Consider the following 21,589-nt stretch of genomic DNA (forward strand, 5'->3'; position numbering starts at 1 on the left):
ACAATCGTACATACCGCACTCGTCATTTGCGGTCAGCTGATACCACAATCGTCTAGATACGACGACCTTTATTGAACGGGTTCAGAATCACGTAACCTCACCTCCCTAGGTATTAAGTCAGTTTACAAAACACAGAATCGTGATGGGTCACAATTCGACCTACCTCATGAATATTAATGAGGTAGGTCGCAAATTGCAACCCAATATGACAGGCTGCAAACACATGCAGGGAGGTGTGGTCGACAACCACATTCCAAATACTGATTCATAATGTTGTCATAAAACTATTTAATGATTAGAAAACCTTTTCCAAATCGTTAAATAAACTTTTTGCAAACCCTCTTGTTTACTGCATCAGAGGCTCTGCGAATGCTAAAACTGTTAGTATACAAGGTACCAGATTCAGATTATCACTTGCCCCAGCAGCAACAGATATTATTAACTCTTTATTGCTCTTTGATATTTGAATAAGGCATGATTTGTCCCCCCTCTTACCCCAATAACACGAATGGCCTAGCAATTTACTAACCGTTGCAATTGAGGTAAAGTCCAAGAAAGCTAGGCTCTCAGGCACTCATCCCTCTTGCACGGTCATAAAATCCATTGAAATATGGAAGGAACTGTTGAGATGAAAGTCATGTAGAAGCTTTAACATTAATATTTCTAGACCTCTGAATGGCAACAGCTTGAGTCACTCCACCCCAACACAGGTTTCCCAGGGGGGAGTACATGTGCAAAAGCGTTTCAACATTAGAATGGATCACGTTGTTCCTAAAGAACCCCAACGCTTCTACCTGGACAAAGCTAGTAATATTTTTTGGACTTCCCCAGAGATCTGCCATATCAGCTTGACTCCTAAATACATGCTTGCAACCCTGAACTGATGTTTATAAAGAGTACTGAATGTTGTTCCAAATGAACCTTGACTATGTTCAGATCCTCATACGCAGAACACAGTGAGATCATTATTCACTTAGGTTGGAATCAGGCAAACTGCCATGACAGTGCCGCCTTTATCACCCTTGTTCAGAAGTGTATGAACGAAAATGGCTCAATCTTCTTTTCCAGTGACCACCACCACCACTTGGTAACCCTTTCGCCCTACAATTGCCATTCAAAGAATAGTGTGATAGCAAAAGTGCACCTCCACTTTTACATGTTCAGCAGTGACATCAATCTTCTGCTTCTACCACAGAAAACCTTGTTCGCATGTTTGTACTTTATTACTTGAACTATTGTAATTGCATGCCCAGTGGCATCCAGATGCGTTTGTAAAATAGCTGCATCTAATACAACAACACTTTTCCTGGCTTCAACAGTGCACAGCACTCCATCGGCTACTGATAAAACGTATAACCTTCAAGATGCTTTTCCTGCTCTGGATTCATGAAACCGGTTCAGCCACACGCCTACCAACAAGAGGAGTGCTGGAGATGAAACACTGGGATCCCAAGGGAAGACGCTTGGAACAATCTGAGCCCGGCCCTAAGATACGGACACAACAATTAGCAAGAAATGAAAGGCTATCTTGTTCTGCCAGATCTTCATGAACCATCTGGCAAAAAAGCCTTCCAACCTAGATAAGAGTCAGAGCAATGAATGTAGAGTGCTGAGTTATCTTCGTACTCTGGATTTTGGCCGATTTTGGGCTTAGTTTGGAGGGAATGAACTGCCTGTTAGAGGAGGAATCCTTCATTTCACACAGTTTTTCGTACTCACCTCTTGTGTGTCAGTCTAACCGTTCTGACGCCTCTATGCTAGCCAGAAATCCAAGGCTGTCTACAACTCTCATGGGTGACTAAGAAAACATCGAAAATAATGAGTCAATAAGATTTATACTAGTATATACACATACGTTTACATAGATCTCTTTCATTGGTTTCAGTCATCTTCAAAAGGCAGCTCAGCGGCCGCTCATGCTGTTGCAGTTCGATTACTTTTCTTCTGCAAATCTAGTCAAGCACTAAGATTTAATGGGTGCATTACACTGTCTCTGAAGATGTAACCGTATCCAGATGGTCCTCTGCATTTGAGAGCTGTTCGTCTGGAGCTGTATTACCCTGACGAAGAACATGAGCAAATGCCACTGTGAAATTGCATTCTTCCATTGGAATCCTGTGTTACGTCTGAAAACTGAACCCATTACCTTATTTGTCATATTTATGCCCTTATTTCCAGTACCGTGGGAGACACGCACCGTAGTTTGGACTAGAAAATTTCAAACAGGTACGAGGTTGTTGCGTGCAGCCTAGGGTTTCGCTGTCTGAACAGTGCAGCGTTGAAGTAAATAACAAATGTAGCAATTCCCAATGGGAGTTGTCCCCCAAAGCACCGCTTTAAATGACCAACAGGTATAAAGAAGTTCAAGCAAACCAAAGTTTATGTTTAGATGTATTCAATAATTGTATTTTTTCAAGCTTCTCAGTCTTCAGAATATCATCACATTCTTATAAGTCAAATGTGTATTTTCTTGTACATCAGAAAAATACGTCCATAATCTTTGCACATAGATTCCAACAGTCCCTATGCATTTCGGGCTGGTCTAGCCCTTCGTCAGGGGAATGGTCTGTAAATCGAAAAAATAAACGAACTCAATTTCGAGAAGACATCTCCACTTCTTCAAAACATAACAATGTGAAGATATACTGGTATCACTAAGTGACTAACATATAAACAGTACATCAGAAGTGGCAACAAGTGAAGGCAATGCGTTCCCCAAAAATATTGTGGTACAGAAACATATTACTAAATGGTGAAACAAAACCATGAAAAATCGGGTCAGAACCCACGTGTACAACAGTGTAACAAATTAAGGGGTGACTGTCCTGTGATGATAATATCGAGCCAAGAGTGAAGAAGAATCAAGGAAACAGGTAAAGTAAAGTGAACGGAAGGTAAACGAACCGTGACATATAAAGGCAGAATGCTAGGGGTGCTCGGGAATGGAGAGTCGAATGTGAAACAACCAAGGTTTCAAACAGCCGAAATCATGCGAAGCGTGATTCGGAAATCAGACGATAAACATGCAACAAGCATATAAAAAAAGGAGGCTTACTGGTTAGATAATGCGGTCCGGGCGAAAAGTATCCGTATCCATCTGTGTTGCCGGTACGTGTGCGCTGAGATTTAAAAGCGACGCTTCCGGGCAAATAGTAAACAGTGAGGACGGACTAAGAAATGTCCGTGAATCGGGATGGGGGCCATATTGGAGTGGTGAAAAGCCACCGAAAACACCAGGAAAAATGATTTGTGCAGATAAATGAAAAACAAATGAGAGAAAGTGTGTATCAAAGACGACAGATAAGTTAGACAAATGTGAGGAAAGTTAAAAGATACTGTTTGAAGTAATGCCTAACACAGGCACAGTGGATAAATAAATAGGGTGTTCCAAAATGAGAAGGTAGGAGTATTTAACAGTTAACTAAAAGATGCAAACTGTTCATGGTAGAATCAAAATCAAATATAAAGGGTCACAGATAACAAAGAAATTCCATACGGTCATTCAGCCCCGTGGGCTGCATCGTGCTCAAGTATCGAATCCAAAAGTTCTCCCTCTGCAGTAGTTTGTTTTTAGGGTTCATGCCTTCCTGGTTCACAACATTTTCCAAAACCATGAACTGTAGCTGGGCTACATTATGTCTTCGATCAAGAAAATGTGAAGCAACAGACGATTTGGTGTTAGCTGTTCTTATATTGCTTTTGTGTTCCAGAATTCTGGTTCTTATTTTCCTATATTTGCACACACCCGTGGACCTAACATCAAGGAACTCTTAACCACATCCAAACCGGCAGGTTTACCATCCAAATTCAAGGGATTACAGCCTTGCTACAGCTGTAGCGATTGTAACAATGTAATCAGAGGTAATGTGTTACACCATCCGATGAAAGGCCATAAAATTAAACTTAAAGTGAATGCGACATGTAACACTTCTAACGTGATTTACTTACTGAAATGCCCGTGTGGCTTATGTTATGTAGGCCACACGGAAAGGAAAATAAGAACCAGAATTCTGGAACACAAAAGCAATATAAGAACAGCTAACACCAAATCGTCTGTTGCTTCACATTTTCTTGATCGAAGACATAATGTAGCCCAGCTACAGTTCATGGTTTTGGAAAATGTTGTGAACCAGGAAGGCATGAACCCTAAAAACAAACTACTGCAGAGGGAGAACTTTTGGATTCGATACTTGAGCACGATGCAGCCCACGGGGCTGAATGACCGTATGGAATTTCTTTGTTATCTGTGACCCTTTATATTTGATTTTGATTCTACCATGAACAGTTTGCATCTTTTAGTTAACTGTTAAATACTCCTACCTTCTCATTTTGGAACACCCTATTTATTTATCCACTGTGCCTGTGGTTAGGCATTACTTCAAACAGTATCTTTTAACTTTCCTCACATTTGTCTAACTTATCTGTCGTCTTTGACACACACTTTCTCTCATTTGTTTTTCATTTATCTGCACAAATCATTTTTCCTGGTGTTTTCGGTGGCTTTTCACCACTCCAATATGGCCCCCATCCCGATTCACGGACATTTCTTAGTCCGTCCTCACTGTTTACTATTTGCCCGGAAGCGTCGCTTTTAAATCTCAGCGCACACGTACCGGCAACACAGATGGATCCGGATACTTTTCGCCCGAACCGCATTATCTAACCAGTAAGCCTCCTTTCTTTATATGCTTGTTGCATGTTTATCGTCTGATTTCCGAATCACGCTTCGCATGATTTCGGCTGTTTGAAACCTTGGTTGTTTCACATTCGACTCTCCATTCCCGAGCACCCCTAGCATTCTGCCTTTATATGTCATGGTTCGTTTACCTTCCGTTCACTTTACTTAACCCGTTTCCTTGATTCTTCTTCACTCTTGGCTCGATATTATCATCACAGGACAGTCACCCCTTAATTTGTTACACTGTTGTACACGTGGGTTCTGACCCGATTTTTCATGGTTTTGTTTCACCATTTAGTAATATGTTTCTGTACCACAATATTTTTGGGGAACGCATTGCCTTCACTTGTTGCCACTTCTGATGTACTGTTTATATGTTAGTCACTTAGTGATACCAGTATATCTTCACATTGTTATGTTTTGAAGAAGTGGAGATGTCTTCTCGAAATTGAGTTCGTTTATTTTTTCGATTTACAGACCATTCCCCTGACGAAGGGCTAGACCAGCCCGAAATGCATAGGGACTGTTGGAATCTATGTGCAAAGATTATGGACGTATTTTTCTGATGTACAAGAAAATACACATTTGACTTATAAGAATGTGATGATATTCTGAAGACTGAGAAGCTTGAAAAAATACAATTATTGAATACATCTAAACATAAACTTTGGTTTGCTTGAACTTCTTTATACCTGTTGGTCATTTAAAGCGGTGCACTGGGGGACAACTCCCATTGGGAATTGCTACATTTCTTATTTCCAGTACGCCTTGTCTACAGGAAACAATCCCGCCTATGCACTTTCACGTAGGGGATTTCATTTGTCATCCTTTTCAAGTCTATTAAAGTTTGCAACTCATTGCCATTGCAATTGGAATTATGTGGCAGAGAAGGAACTAAATTATGTGGGAAAAACAGTGTATGCAGGGTAATCTGGCACATACTTAAATATTTTGTCATGTTTACAATATTAACACTGTTTGGAGAGATATTTCACATTATAAGTATCAGTTTCACAAACAAAAGAAGCAACCATCCAAAGAAAAATTTCACTATTTAGCAAAGGGGCTGCTACTGCTCAGGCACGAGCGGCAGCGTGACTAGCAACTTTTGATCTGTTTAAGCAAATTGTGTAGAAGATGATGGGTTATGTGGCTAATGCCACAACTCCATAATTATGCAGAAAACTATGCATCCACAGAATCGCATAATTCCAGTGGCCTTGATCATTGAATTGCAATTCTGAACATGCATGATTAACTGCGAAGCGCTGTTTGCAAAGGATATCCAGTTTCTTTATTTTTGTAATTAGTGTAATATCATTGTGGATGCACTTATATGTAGTTTTCATTTTTCCGTATTGCTTTGATTGGTATTTAATGCTTATTAACTTTTTTCCAGGATGGGTCATTGGTTCCTATCACAGTGTTTCATAAACCATGCCAGAAGCTGAAAGAGAGTCCTCTATTAGTTCATGTATACGGCGCTTATGGAATAGATCTGAGCATGGACTTTAAACCAGAAAGGCTGTTATTACTAGAAGACGACTGGATATTAGCATACTGTCATGTCAGGTAAATTAAAGTGCTTTCTTTTTATTATTCTTGTCGGTAGCAGTCTTAATTGATCTAGAAAATGGTTCCTGACCTTTTTGGAGCTACGATCATAGCATGATAATACAAATCCATTCCAGACTTTCATTAGTTCTCCTGATTGTAGAGTTCCACAAGGATCTACTTTGTTCTCTCCTCTTTTTAGGTCTTACCTATAGACACTTTCTACCTCTCTGGCGAGAGCTAGTGTCAACACACAACACTCACCGCACTAAACAGCAATACACAACATTTACTTAGACTTACATACAGATGCATGAAATGAAATGAAGTAGCCTTTATAAAGCGCATGGTTACCCGAAGGCATCCCAACGATAGGGTCGAACCGCAATAGACTAAGGCAATCAGTGTAGAAAGAGCCAGGTCTTAAGCCTCTTACGGAAGGTGGAGTGGTCTTACGCAGATGCAGCGGCAATGTGTTCCAAAGTTTGGAAGCATTATAGGAAAAAAGACGTCCGCTGCTTCTGGACCTCCTAATTTTGGGAACAGACGCTAGATGAAGATCATTAGAGCGAAACTGTCCATGCGCTTTATAGGGTCAGACAAAAGATGAAATAATATCTGGTCCCTTTCCCCCAAGCATCTTATGGGTGGTGCAGAGAGCTTTAAAATGAACCCTTTGCTGAATAGGGAGCCAATGTAAAGATCTGAGGGCGGGTTTGGCTGATTGACGTCTGGGGACACCCTCAAGAGTCCGGGCGGCACAGTTTTGCATAATTTGAAGTTTTTTAAAGACCGCACCAGAGGCACCAAGATAAAGAGCATTATCATAGTCCAGGCGAGATAAAATAAGCACCTGGACTCTGAGCTTCCTTACTAAAGGAGGAAGCAGGGGCAGCACTTTACGCAACAATTTTAGGATGCCAAAACAGGAGGCAACTGCCTTCCTGGCTTGAGTTTTAAGGTTGAGTGCAGAGTCAAGCCAGAAACCGAAGCTCTTTATTTGCAATGTGGGGACCAGCGGAGGGCGCATACATGCTGGCCAGATGGAGGCAACCTCAAGGGGGGAGGGATTATCGAGCAACTTAAGCTCCGTCTTATCCCCGTTCAATTTAAGATGGGAATGACACATCCATCTCATCACTTCCTCGAGGCAGGGGCCCAGACCGGTTGAGGGGGCACTTTTATGGTTGACACCACTAATTGGGTATCATCGGCATACGTAATTATATGCACCCCAAATGGCAGAACAATCTCTGCAAGGGGGGCCATATAAGCATTAAAAAGATGGGACTCAGGGATGACCCCTTAGGCACTCCACAATACAAAGGTCTAGGTCTTGAGATGGCCTCACCCCCGAAAACCTGGTAGGATCTATCCTCCAAAAAGAAACACAACCAGTCAAGCGTTGTTCCTGTTACACCCAACTCCTTAAGTTGGTGAATTAGGATACAGTGATTCACTGTATCAAATGCCGCGCTGAGATCTAACAATATCATGGCTAAGGATCCCCCTGCATCGAGGATTCTTCTTGAGTCCTCTACGACGGCCAATAAAGCAGTCTCAGTCCCTTGCGAGGGGCGGAATCCGGTTTGAGTTGGATGTAGAAGCTTACCCACATCCAGGTGCTTGGAGAGAGCCATGTTAACAGACTTCTCCGCGATTTTACTCACCCAGGGTAAAAGTGAAATGGGGCGATAGTTAGCAAGACAGTCTGGATCTAAGCCAGGCTTCTTCAACAATGCCTTTTCCAACACCTTTTTCCATGAGGGAGGAACCACTCCAGAAGAGAAGGAGAAGTTAATCATATCTATGAGGAATGGGCCAACCGAGCAAACTACGGATCTAAGAATTTTAGGGGGGACCATATCTCAAGGTGATCCACTCTTGACCAGAGCAGAGATAGTGAGGAATGTTTCCTCAATCAAGGGAGGAAATGCTTCCAGTAGGTGAGTCCCCCTCCTAGCAGTAGTTGCTTCGGAGAGGAAGGTTAAATCAGGTTCGGTAAACAAAATTCAAATTGATTGAATTTTGTTGCGAAAGTAATCCAAAAGCTCATTACAGCGTTCATCAGTGGGCTCAGGGGCGTCAGTGGCAGCTATACCTTGTGTGAGTTCCTTGACAATACTGAAGGTTTCATGAGATGAATTTGCTGCACAAGAGATTTTTCCACTATAATAGACAGTTTGGGCTTTTTTAAATTCCATCTTATATATACTTTGACAGTGTCCCTATATTCTTTTTTCTTGGAGGGAGAGAAGTCTTTCCTCCACACTCTCTCCGCCTTTTTACAGATCTGTTTTAATTTCCGTAACAGGGGAGCGACCAGGCCGATTTATTGGGGCCTACCTTCACTTTATAGGTCTTTTTAGGAAGAACTAGATCTAAGGTGTCTTCCATCCGATTATTAAATTGGTCATTGGCCACTTCCAGGTTTTGGTTGATTAAGGGTGCGCTGCCATCTAAGAAAAGGGTCCAATCTAATACCTAAAGGCGCTTTCGGACAGCCCTTTCAGCCTTTGGGCTCTGTGACTCAAAGGGCTTCAGGCATTGGGTAACAGGGCTCTCCTGTAGCACTGGTGTCAACCCCTCAGTATTTTGCGCATGTGAAAATTGAACAAATAGTGTCTCTGTCCATCCTCATGATGCCCTTTACTTTTATGGCTGATGGGTTACTCTGCCCAGATCACCTTGTTCACCGCTCAACACACATGTACCATTGTTAGTGCTATACCAACCCCACCCCCCATCACTGTGTGACTCGCACATCCAACTGCCTGATAGTGTTGGAGCTATGCTCTGCCCTCCTGCACTGGCTACTGCCTGACTAGCTGGTTTTGGTGCCATGCCCCCCACCCTGTTGTCAGAGCGATGCCCTTCTCTCATCTACTCTGGCTAGTAACGCAGCGTTGCATCACCATTCCTGGTGCAGGGCTATACTCCACAGCCTTTTGCGCTGACCTGTGTCTGTGCTGTGCTTCTCTCCTCTCAGTTTGGGAGCTATGTGTTGAAGCCCACCCCTTCTGATGTGTAAGCCATGGCTCATACTCTCCTGATTCTCTCACTGCCAAGCCCTGCCAAGTACCACGCATCAGGCGTTAGACTAACGCATTTCAGTGTGATGAACCGCATCACCGCAATGAAATTAAAGTCATGCATAAATGGCACAGCGCCTCCTCAGCTGTGAAGCCGTAGCTCTCCTAATCATGCACCAATAATCAATGCAGACTGAAAGTAAAGCTGAATTTAGAAGTGCGTCATGCATGCTGCTCCTGGCAGGCTTGGAGACAGGCTAGCTGCAGAGCTACAATGTAACAATGGTATTACCCATGCAGCATTCCTGATAGATGACATCAGTGAGAGCGCAGTTGCGAGCGGGTGGTTGTGGGAGGGAGGCTGCACTGGTAACGGCAGAGCTGCTCTGTGGTAAATTTGATTGAAATAAATGAAAATGCAGATCCCCGTGACGGCCCGGAGCCGATCCAACCCCACCCCACAGACGGCAGTGGCCACTGGAAGTCTCATCTATTGCTGAGAGTGACTGCCCGGGCTGATGGTGCTTGTCGCAGGAGATGTTGTGGCCACGAGGCTGCCCATACCGAGTTGCCACTTCCCTCGCCTCCCAAAGTAAGTGAGTAAGTGACTGCTGTTCAAGTAATCCTAGGATAAGAGTGTTATTCAATGTAATACAGAAGCACCTTCTGATAGATACCAAGGAGCAGGCATGGCAGAGAGGGGCACTTGAACAGCTGTATGCAATTGGGCGCATGGGGCCCCAGCTAGGGGGAGGGACGCTGGCAGATGGCTGGTGCATCGATCAGCAGTAGGGGAGCCTTTGAGATTAGAATGTGTGTGGAGAGAAGCAGTTCAGTGACAGTAAAGTCACCCTTACTTAGCCTCTCCTCCTTTAGATGGACACCAAGGGGGCAGGGGCTTGACCTGCTGTAAGCATAGGCCGATGGGAGGCACTGAAGTTGGTAGAAGGATGGGCTATCAGCCAGCAGGGCATGCTTTGAGAAGATGGGAGGGAGCTGGGCTTGGTCGGTAGCAGGGGAAACCGCGTTGAGCTGAGAACTCAAGATGCAGTCAGAGTCTGCCTCATTGGGGTACAGGCTCAAAGGGGTTCACCACAGCAACAAATGCACTGTAGCACACACGGTTGTGTCATTTAAACAACCCTGGTCTCCAGTCCAAATTACACAGATGGAGCAAATTTTGGTCAAGATGGCAGCAGGTTTGCGCACCGACCCGAGTGCACAGCTGTTCCATGCTCACCTGAATGCTCCATTTGACTAGACCAGAGTTTCAACCAAGTCCTTGCAGACTCATCCCCGCAGGCCCACCCGGGCCTTCTCGAGGATTGGTGGTAATGTACCCACCTCCTTTTGCACATTTGCTGGCCCTGGTGAGGGGCACTGACCTCATTTCAGCCAATATCCTGTGCCCGCTGATGTGTCTGCCACATTCCAATGGCACCACACTGGTTCCTTGTCCTCAGCAAGTTTCAGTCAACAATAAAAATGTCAAGAAAACTCTGGTGATAAATGGACCTGCTAGGGATCGATCAAGTTTTGTCTAGTGGAAATTTTACACAGAATGTTAATATTCCTGCTGCAAAGCACGAGCACCATGCGTCTCACAGAAGTGCATATAATGTCAATAGTTCAGTGGCTTACTTTTGTCGGAAAGATCCTTTTAATAGTTGCAAATTATAAATTAAAATCCTAATGTAGCACAGTGAGCTATTAACTGTTATCAAAGAGCTGCATGCTGCAAACGGCAAGGTACAGGTTAAAGAGTTGATTTCTCACCTGTCTTTCATTATCCAAAAGTTGCAAAAAGGGTTCATTTGAGTAGAAATCAATTCTTATTAGTAAAGATAACCCCAACCACGGTGGTACATTTTAAATTTTGAGTTTGTGCTTCTCCAGATCAAGCACTCTTAAACTATGCCCAGTATGAATGGCATATGACTCCTTTCCTACACCTCTTATGTAACATTTCCTATACACTGATTTACAAATGTGTAATTCATTGTCTCTCTGTGATGTAAAGTACTCTGACACCCTACACTGGTATGCGTAGCTCTATAAAGCAAAACAAAAACATGTGAGAAAGAGTGGTTATGGAGGAATGTGGGTCACTGTTAACGGGTGGTAAATCGCAATCGTTTAAATTGCTTGATTTTGCGCGAGAAAAAGTGTCTCTCATAGTTGTTGAAATGTCACTCATAATTACACTGAAATTATGAAAATGTCACAAATAGTAATCTAAAACCTTGGCAGCTATGACTGCCTGCTCTCTCCCCTGGTGTAAATGGGGTGAACACAAAGACAGCTTGGGTTATGCGGCAGAACTGTGCCCATTTAAATTGGGACCACCAAGTAGACCCTAGGCTATAGACTCCAACACAGCCATGTCATTATCGTTCGCCATTGCCAGAGGGAGGGAAATGTCAAAATCCAAGGAAAGGAAAACGGTAGAGGTATCCGAGAACTACAGAGGAGGAGGCATTAATGAGAACCACCTAAACAGTTAGGGGTTAGCTTTCTAGTACTAACTTTTCCATCTCTTCTCTTTTTCCATGTGCATGATGCACTTGTAGCTTAGGCATTACAGTCATTATTTTGTCCCGTTGACCAGCAATAATGCCTTCACTTTTACACTGGGACAGCATGCTTTGTTACATTTATATTTTATATTCTTATTTATTTTGAAAGTTTTCTACATTACTGTTTACCTGGCCTCCTAACACAGCTCACCTGGCCACATCTAAGTGAACGCTCAAGTGTTTATTATGCTTAACAAAGTGAGGCTTGGTTATCCGAAGATATATTGGAGTCACATTTATTGGTTTTCTTGATTACAATTTTTCACTTTTGCACAACTTGGCCATTGCAAAATACGGAAGGCATTTCAGTTGGGAGGACTTTCCTGTCATTTAACAGACCAGTCTATATTCGTGTAGAGTAGCCTGTACTGGAGCTGCAGCCCATAAACGAATATAAATCATATATACAAATATCTACATAATAAAACACATTTTAAATGAGAATTTCAGATCGCTCACTCCCTTGTCCTGAAGATGATCTGGACTAATTAAAGATCGAAACGTCGTCGACAACCCCTAACAGAAACCCCCTTTTTCCTTTTACATATTTAGTTGGAGTTCCTTTTTCTGTTGTACTTGTGATTTTATGTTATTCAGAGCACATTCACTTTGTCACAAAAACACATCTTGTCACTTATGTGAGCACCTGATGAATCCCTGACTGTTATCAATTTTAAAATAAACCGTATATGTCTCCCTACACCCTTGCTCCCTCCATGATTAAATGCTCATTCTGAAATTAATTGTACTCTGCCCCACGGGGCAGTAACTCTGGACCTTGTAAGGCCAACCCTGAACCACTGTTGTTTGTAAACACTCATGACAAATACATACACATGGCTGTTGAAACAAGTACATGGACACAGCATCATGCTGCAGCAGCTTTCTTTTGTATTTGCCAATGATGTTCTATCAGCAAGCAAGCATTTTTTTCTTTATGCCAATGCAACATAAAAAAGCATAGACAAAGCCAAACATTTGAATAGCTCAATTGAAAGGTGAGATATATTGCTTTGCCAAGGCTTATGTAACATTTATGCAACCACTGTCAGACCAACTTAAAGATTGCCAAGTGTTAGTATAGTCTAACCAGGCGATGTGCAGATGTTTATCAGGAGCATATGCACCGAGAAATCCAGATCTAGATGCACACACATCTACAACTAAACAACTCCAAAACGAAACTGCTTCATAACAGAGTTGATACTTCTTGGACCATTGGAATGGCTTCTCTCACTTCCATTAAAATTCCAATTATGGTTGGTTTGAATTTGGAAATTGTTAAAAAGCTATAATATCTAGGGTTTTTTGTTTGATTCGGATGTATCCCTTAAGCTGCAGGTAAATGCTGTGATCAAGAACTACCGAAACTTGTTCAACTCTATTTTCTGCTTCTGTCAAAAATGTAGCTTACTGAGATGAGTGTTGCTATAAATTCCAAGCTGGATTCCTTCGGCACTCTACACTAAGATCCTTCTAGACCGGTTTCAGATCGTACATAATGTGGCAGATGATGCCATCTCTTGTTTCAGAAGACGAGACCATGTCTGCCTCGGCTTCCAAGAGGTCTGCACTAGCGTCCAGTATCTTACATCATTATTTTTAAATCATTTATATTACCTGAAATGTCGGCATCAGCTAGGTATGAACTGCCCATCTTCAAAAATCACATCTCACGGTTCATTACAGAACATGGTAGCGTAGTTAAAACGGGCTTGATGGTCCCTCAATTCATCATGACCACGCAGGGAGGCTGTTCCTTTTCTTTTTAGGCTCCTGTGATTTGTGCTTCACTGCGACATGGCATCAGGCTCCCGAGCTCACTTTCGAGATAATTAAAGAAACTGAATAATTTTTTGTTTGGTTATGCAGTTTTTAAGATCAGTGTCGACCGCAGTGTCTGTTGGAGCTTAACCACTGCTGCCAGTCAGTCAGTCAATACAAACTCAGCATTTTACATTTTGATGACGAGGCCATCTAAACCTTAAAATCTATTTAATATCCTTATTACTCTTTAGTTATATACTAATAATCTAATTATTTCCATTATTTTAGCTGTTATATATTTTTGATCAGTAACTCAGCTCACTAGGCCATCAAAAGACTGGGTTGATTTATATGTAGTTTATCTTGAGATCTAGCACAACACCTAAAGCGGTCTGCTAAATGTAATGAATAAAAAAAGAAGACAGATAGAAGTTTTGGGTCAGCCCTATTCCCATCGCTTGCCGGAAGTATCATTCCATCGCTTGCCGGAAGTATCATTCACTTTTTGGATCCCCCACAGGACTGCATACAAAGAGTGGTGCATGGGCCAGGCCCAGTCGTCAGCCTTTTCATTGTTCTGACTGTAATTCATCTTTTGAATCATCCCAGTGGACAGATATTCAGTGTTTTTGTGTCATTCATTATGAGCGATAGCATTTTGTTTGTTTATGAATTTATGATCGAGGACCTCGTTACGAGTTTGGTAGATTTGGTGCAATGATAATCCCGCTCATCAGCCTCTAATATGGACTTATTGGTTTTACTGAAGCTTCAAAATAAGGATGGCACTTTAGAGTCACAGGGATTGGTTTGTTTCCTCCTAGAAAATATGAATGTTGCTCCATCTTTTAGAGCAATTATGGATTTTTAAAAATATGCCATTGTATTTTCACTACCAGTTTTGGTACATATTATTTTATCATGGTTAATGGGAACGGCCTAAAATATCGGAAGGAGCATAGACTGTGCCGCTGACACCTGGAACATTTTCCCCCTTTGTGAATGTAAGGAATGGGTGCTGCCTGACCCACCTCCTCCATTTCATTTTCACAGTGTTCTGTGACCATAATCTGGAAGATCCTTCCTGGCTATTCAGGAAGTGCAGCATGGACCAATTTAACAGCTGAAGGAGGAGTAAGGGAGAAGTTATAGCCCACATATACCCCTCAACTTTCTTGTGGATAATGCCTATTGAGCATGAAAACAACCTGTCTGGAAGTCCAAAGTCGGCACTGTAGGAGTTTAAAACTATTTCTTTTTGAGTTAACAATGCAAAAGGATTATTCATTTTTATAAAGGACAGATTTTAGCTTAACCCTTTGTGAAAAAGGAGGATCTGGTACCTGTTGCACAGAGCAGACCAGCTTAACTTAGGAAAATGTGTAAAGCATTAGAAGTACTAAAACTGTTCAAAATTCATGAACACAACACAATAAAAATCCCATTCCAATTTATAAAAGGAGAGAATAATTCAACGAACAAAATAACACCAAAAAGACAAAATCCAATAAGGGGAATCGCAGATATACATTTGTGCATAAAAATAGCACTATAAAGCACTATGCACCAACTGCAGTCATCTGGTTGACTGGAACCTAGGCACGGTTTAAGGATGACTGCGATGTGGCGTGGATTGGGTACAGAAACTGGGTTCGACCCGGTCGGAAGCTTTACCTTAAAACTTAGTCTCTCAAATTGAAGTAAAAAATCCTAAGTTGGGCAATGCAGCAGGCTATGGTCAAGAAGGGCTCTATGATGCCAGAAGGATGTTGAACGAGGTGCTGGTGAATGAAAGTTAAATATGCCTATTAGAAGTATAGCCAATGTCAGCATGTTTTAGGGGTCAGAGCACCTGCACTGGGTCCCGGGTAGCAGAGTGCCGGTGCACCGAGTAAAAAGCCAGCAGGATCAGTCCAAAAAATGAAGGATGATCACACACAAAGAGGCATTTTTCTACTCACCCAGAGCAGTTTGTCTTTTATAGCAAAATAGAAATGAGAAGTAGTGATCTGAAAAATAGCCCTAAGTATCAACCCAGTGAGTTGAATTGTTGGTTGACTGGGTTGCGAGCCCTGGTCAAGCAACAGCACAATCCCTTGCAGGGCGAATCACAAAAGTCACAAAATCAATCTGTGCTTAAACCTGGGTAGAGTGGTTTAAAAATCAGCCAGGCTTAGCTTGGAGGCAAACTAATAAAGTGAAAAAACAGCATAAGAAAAATCCTAAACCAATTTCTAAAAATAGAATACATTTTAATAAATTACTTGACAGTTTAACAAAAATAGCGCCGAAAAGCACAAAGCACCAACTAAGGATATCTGGTCGCGCTGGACCGGGTCAAAGTCACAAATTCTGGTTGACCGTGATTTAGCGCGGGTCGACTACAGCCACCAGATTAGTCCTGCTGAAGTTTGCCTTCAAAAAACAATGACAAGTGTCCTGTTTGCAGTGGAGTGGCCCACGAGGAGAAGGCAGAGCATTGCGGGAGGCTGCTGGAGTAGCCGAAGAGCAGGCCAGGTGTAGTGGATGGGGTTTGCTGGAGTTTCACATTGGAGGTCCTCGTGAACAGTCAATGCAGCAGCCGGAGCTTCACGCTGGTTGACAGCGTGGGCAGCAAGGTCTTGGTGCGAATAGGCCCGTTTGCAGTCACGAAGAGTACAAAAATGTAAATACTTCTCTCTGAGACCACACCAAGGACCCAGGACCTGAGGGGCACCACGTGGGGGTCAGAAACTCACTTCAGCTGGGTCAAGGTGCTGGTACAGGATGCAGGGTAGCCTTTTTATGTTTTGGAGACCCAGATCAAGAGGCCAGCAGACTAGCCCTTAGAGTCACTCTGGTAGCCCTGGGTTCAAGATGAAGTTGCAGTTCCAGTTCTCGTCTCCCAGACAAGAAGACATCAGGCCAGCAGTTCAGCGAAGCAGCAGTCCAGCGGGGCAGCAGTCCTTTCAGCAGCACAGCAGTCATTCTTACTAGCAGAGTACACAGGTCCAAATATGTACAAGAGGTGGTTTCTTCGGTCCCCTTTTTATACCATGGTGCCCTCCTTCTAGAAGGTGGAAGAAGCTTCTAGACAGTGGCTTTGAAGTGTAAGGAGTTTCCTGACTCCCCTGCCCTGGCTCCAAGTTAGCTGGCTGCAGTGACAATGTGGAGGTGTTAGGTCCTTTGCGTAAGGCCAGGGCACTCCCTATTCAGTTGCAAGTGGGACTGTGCATAGCTCTGCCCCTTCATCCTGCTAGCATATGGCCCATTCAGGCACACCTAATATTATGTGACTGTCTGGGAGTAATTCACAAAATCTGTCAGGTACACCCAGTCATGTGACCCAAGACAGCCAATAAAATTGTAATCAAGCACTCGACTTTACCATTAAATAGGGTTTCTCAGTACAATTTCAAAGACATCATACATGAAATAGCCCCCTGCTCCCAATTGAAAATTACAGCTTATTAAATGCAATACGAAATCTCCAGTGTTATCCTATGGGAGGCGTAGGCTTCACAGTAGTGAAAAACACATTTAGGACTACCAGGACATGTAAATCTTAAAAGCACATGTCTGACTTTTTAACTGCAAAGCACCCTGCCCTATGGGCTGCCTAGGGCTTACCTTGTGGGTGACATATATGTAATAAAAGAGGAGTTTAAGGCTTGGCAAGGGGGTTTTAATGCCAAGTTGACATGGCAGTTTAAAAAATGCATTTAGTCTGCAGTTGCAGGCCTGGGCCATGTTTTAAGATGCTTCCTACGTGTGTGTGGCACAATAAGTGCTGCAGGCCCACTTGTAGGATTTAATTTATAGGACCTGGATATATGGCATACCACTCTACATGGGATTTATAAGTAAATTAAATATGCCAATTGGGTATAAGCCAATTTATCCATGTTTAGTGGGGTGTGCACAAACACTTTAGCACTGGTCATCAGTGGTAAAGTGAACAGAGTCCTAAGGTCAACAAAAACAAATTCAGTAAAACGTGGATTGTAAAAGGCAAAAAGTTTGGGAGTGACCCTACAGAGGGGGACAGGTCCGACAAACCCAATTAGATAATGATCATCAGCAGGAGAATAAGGTGTCCCTTCTTTCTGTTGGATAGACTACAGATTGTACAATGCCTGCTTTTTGGAAAAATTGTCCTGGTGCAAAGTGAGATTGTAAGGTGGAAAGACTGCTGTTCCATTAAGGAGAGATCAGAGCATATTATGTGATTTTTGAGCATTTGCAGATCTCAGCACAAATCTGCAATGCACATGTCTTAATCAGTTCTTTACGTAATGCAGATACACATTCTATAATAAGCTTCAGAGTGGAGCTTGAAAAACTCCTCCAATATGGCTTTTGTATTAACCTTTGAAAAAGTCCAGGGTCCTAGCAGAATTGGGACAGGTCCTTTAATCAATGTTTGTTTCACCCTAGCACCATGCACTTTTTTTTATAATGAATGAAGCATAAAAGTAGCTTATGGTCACTGTTGCTTCAGTACCTGGATCTATACAGAAATAAGTGCCAAGAGTTTATCTAGGTTCAGGGGACGTGTTTGAAACAGGAATAGGCCCATCCCCTCCTTCCCAAAGGATTAGATAACAAAAGAGCACTCAATCATAATCAAAATAAAAAGAGGACTACACTAATGCTCACACAGCCAAGACAAGTGTAATAATAAAAGGACTAAAATGTAGCTACCATCTAATTGCTAAGGTTCCACTTATACTGTTATAAGAGTGAAACCAACATAGGACCACAAAGGACAGGTGTTTGTTCGCCCCAGGTAGAATTAATATAATTGTTCTTGGAAAACTATCCCATTCAACTACCAGAAAACACCCTTCCGGCAAGCATATACAATTACACAACTGTACCCTACCCTACTTGAAACATACCATGGGCTGAATATTGGAAATCAATAGGAATTTTTCCCCAGACATAATCTTCTAACCAGATGTCCAAGCAACTGGTTTTGCTCTTATGCCACTTACATGGCCCTCCAGAACACCGACCGCAAAACCCAGTCATTTGCATATTATATACAGCATGCCGAATCATTGTGACAGGGATTCCATTGCAAGTAACAGCCATGATGACCCACCCCCAACCCTAAATCCCACGTCACCGCACTTGAGAGATACAGCTCCAATTCATGGAGCGTGAAATATCAAAAAAATCTCTCAAACAATGCAAAACCATTTTTCTAACACAACCTACTCAAACAACTTCCGGATAAACAAATAGACAATACCTGCTACAGCATGAGCAATAGCAACATGAAAAGAGACAATTTTCTATTCTAAAAGTCCTGCAAAATGGAGAAACGTCTTCGTTCTTCAGCTACACATTACTGAAATGGTTTATTTCTGTCAATTTAGACCATAAAACGCACAAAGAGAAAGCATGAAAATACCATTACTTAGACAGATACAGAAAAACACAATTACAAACTGCAATTTCCAAACATGCATTACAGTACCCAGCAGACATGAAGAAACTAAGTACAATTGTTATCAAGTGGCCTGGTGTAGCAGTCATTAAACACAGAACCCAAAATACATAAAACCAATAAAAAGATAAAAAGGCAATAGTTAAACTCCAATAATAAAACATCAAATTTGTCTAAGGAAGGAGTGTCACCATGCAACACACTAAAAGACGGTTAAAAAGGTAATATTATCATAAAAGGCGAGAGTGGAAACTAGTTCTAACACTATTTTGATCACTCTGTGGATCACCAATTCAGACCAATGAAAGGGGAAACATCAAGCCTAGGATGTCAATTTTATCTAATGCTACCAATCTTACCAAAAGTCAAAGTTAGTTCTCAGGTAGTTTCTGGGTTGCTATTATGTAGTCTCAGTGCAACAGATCTAGTGATCCAGGTAGAATTGAGATACTTAGCAACTACACAAGCTATTGATTCTTTAGTCTCAGCTCTCAACACATTCAAGGCCATCACATAGTGCCTAATCCCCAACTGTCTACTTATGGGCAGAATCCATCTTGACCTAGGTTTTTTATACCCTAGGCAAAGGAGAAAGAAGTCATGAAGATTTTCATAATCGTTTAGGCACACTGGGCAGATCTCATTCTGGGCAAGATTAGATTTCCAATTTGCACAGAAAGATTTCAGAGGAAGTGAGCCGTGCCTAAATTTAGGAACCTATCTGCTGGGGTCGCTATTTAATCAAGAAAAAACTCATACCTGCTATGCAATTTTAGATTTAAAAAAGGCTGTAGTAAGAGAGCCATTTCTACTTCTTCCCACCTCATCGGCTCACATACGCTCTCAGTATGGTTCCTTGGTAGTCTGCCTTGTACGATTCGCAGGGCATATCTTGACTTTTCAAATATTTGTCCAAACCAATATGCTGCAAAGTGACCCTAGGAGACTTGCTCCAGCCAATCTTGAGATTGTTATTTAACTCTTATTATTTCATTAGGGAGTCATTGTATGATTCACTGGCTGGTGTGGTCATCAACCTCTACCAAAACATTATGGGCCTTAGTTTGGCTTTCTGAATGATTGACTTCACTCCTGAGTCTCACCACTCCCAAATCCCACCACAAGGGTATCAGAGGTGTATTCCTGGGAAGGCCTACCAAAGTGCATAGAAACGTATTTTCAGCTTTCCCCTGGTATATTAACTCTGCAAAGCCCCACCGTTCTGCTCTATAAAGAGCACAGCCTCTGACCTTGACGCTATAGACTCAAAGTGCAGGGGATATCTGTTTAATCTATGATGATTGATACATTCTGTGTATCCCCGATGCATGGTGACACTGGTTCAGGCTACTCTTCTTGATATGCAAGGACCAATGCGTACTGCTAGCGAGCCTAATGCCAAACTGGTCAAATGTAATCACTCGATCTAGATCTTTCCCCTCAAGCTTAATGTGGAACTCTAAAGGTCTTTTATGGAATTAGGGCCATAAACTTAGTTTTAGAATGGTTTATTACCAAACCCCTCTCTGTGCAGAAAGCCTCAAAATTATTATTCAGTTTCCGCAAACTCATGGGGTTTTGGACACCAATAGAGTGTCATCCGCAAATGGGAGAAGTGAGATTTTTTTGCCCTGCAATTTTCAAAGCATCAGTATCCTCATTCGCCAGATAGATCATCACATTGTTCAGAAAGAGGGAAAACAAAGTGGGGGCAAGGACGCAGCCCTGCCTTACACCTCTCAAGGTTGGTATTCTTTTGAGGACCCCAACGATCCTGGGCATAGGTACCCTAGTGTAGCCTCATCAAAATACTTAGTATAGCCTCAGGGATGCCATTAATTATTTTTTTTTTGCCCTCATACATGCCATCAAGCAACAGCGCCCAAGTTGGAATACCTCTACGTCCCTCCTACAGGCCATTATAGAGAGCCGCCCTGATGGAAAAAAGAGGGCCTGAGGAGGTAGCAGAGCCTTCCTAGAGACACGGCTGTATCCTTGTCCCACTCCCGTTATCGATTCTCGAAAGGCCACCTAATGTTAGGGAGGACTGGACCGATAAGCCTTGGCATAATCATTGGACTGATCTTACTGATTTTACTTCTCTCTCCACATCTCCAATGCTGACCAGATCTTATTAGCACTAGAATTATCACAGGCCATGTCCGACTGGCTTATTATAATTATATTTTTCAAACAGGTAGGCGATGTTTCAAGCTTCCAAACACTACAGATTTCCCTCCTGGTGATAATCATCACATATTGCACAAACTTTGAGGTTGAAACGTTCAAACCATAATTGTTTAACAGACCAAAGAAAATTAGCCTAGCACTTACTTCAATCTGTAGGCCCAGTACATCCTCCAGAAAACCACATACCTCCATCCAGAAGGGGCCGATCTTTGGACAGTTCATAAATATATGAATGCCATCTGCAGCAGGAAACTTAATCTGGCTCAATGGTACATTGTTGCGGACATCTTGGATAATTTACCTGGAGTCCAATACACCCTGTACATTGTGTACAAATGGTTTCTCCTAAGATTTGCTG

General features: G+C 42.3%; 1 protein-coding gene across 2 annotated transcripts in view; it reads left to right on the forward strand.

Moving 5' to 3' along the window:
- The window catches only part of PREPL (prolyl endopeptidase like), a 469,235-nt gene that overhangs the window by 221,876 nt on the left and 225,770 nt on the right, over positions 1 to 21,589 (forward strand). For both annotated transcript variants that reach the window (XM_086927792.1, XM_086927791.1), the window contains one exon: positions 6,078 to 6,250. In XM_086927792.1, the coding sequence (XP_086783918.1) occupies positions 6,078 to 6,250 (173 nt within the window). The remainder of the gene's footprint in view (positions 1 to 6,077; positions 6,251 to 21,589) is intronic.

Source organism: Lissotriton vulgaris, chromosome 6 (genome assembly GCF_964263255.1).
Source record: "Lissotriton vulgaris chromosome 6, aLisVul1.2, whole genome shotgun sequence".
Lineage (NCBI taxonomy): Eukaryota > Metazoa > Chordata > Amphibia > Caudata > Salamandridae > Lissotriton > Lissotriton vulgaris.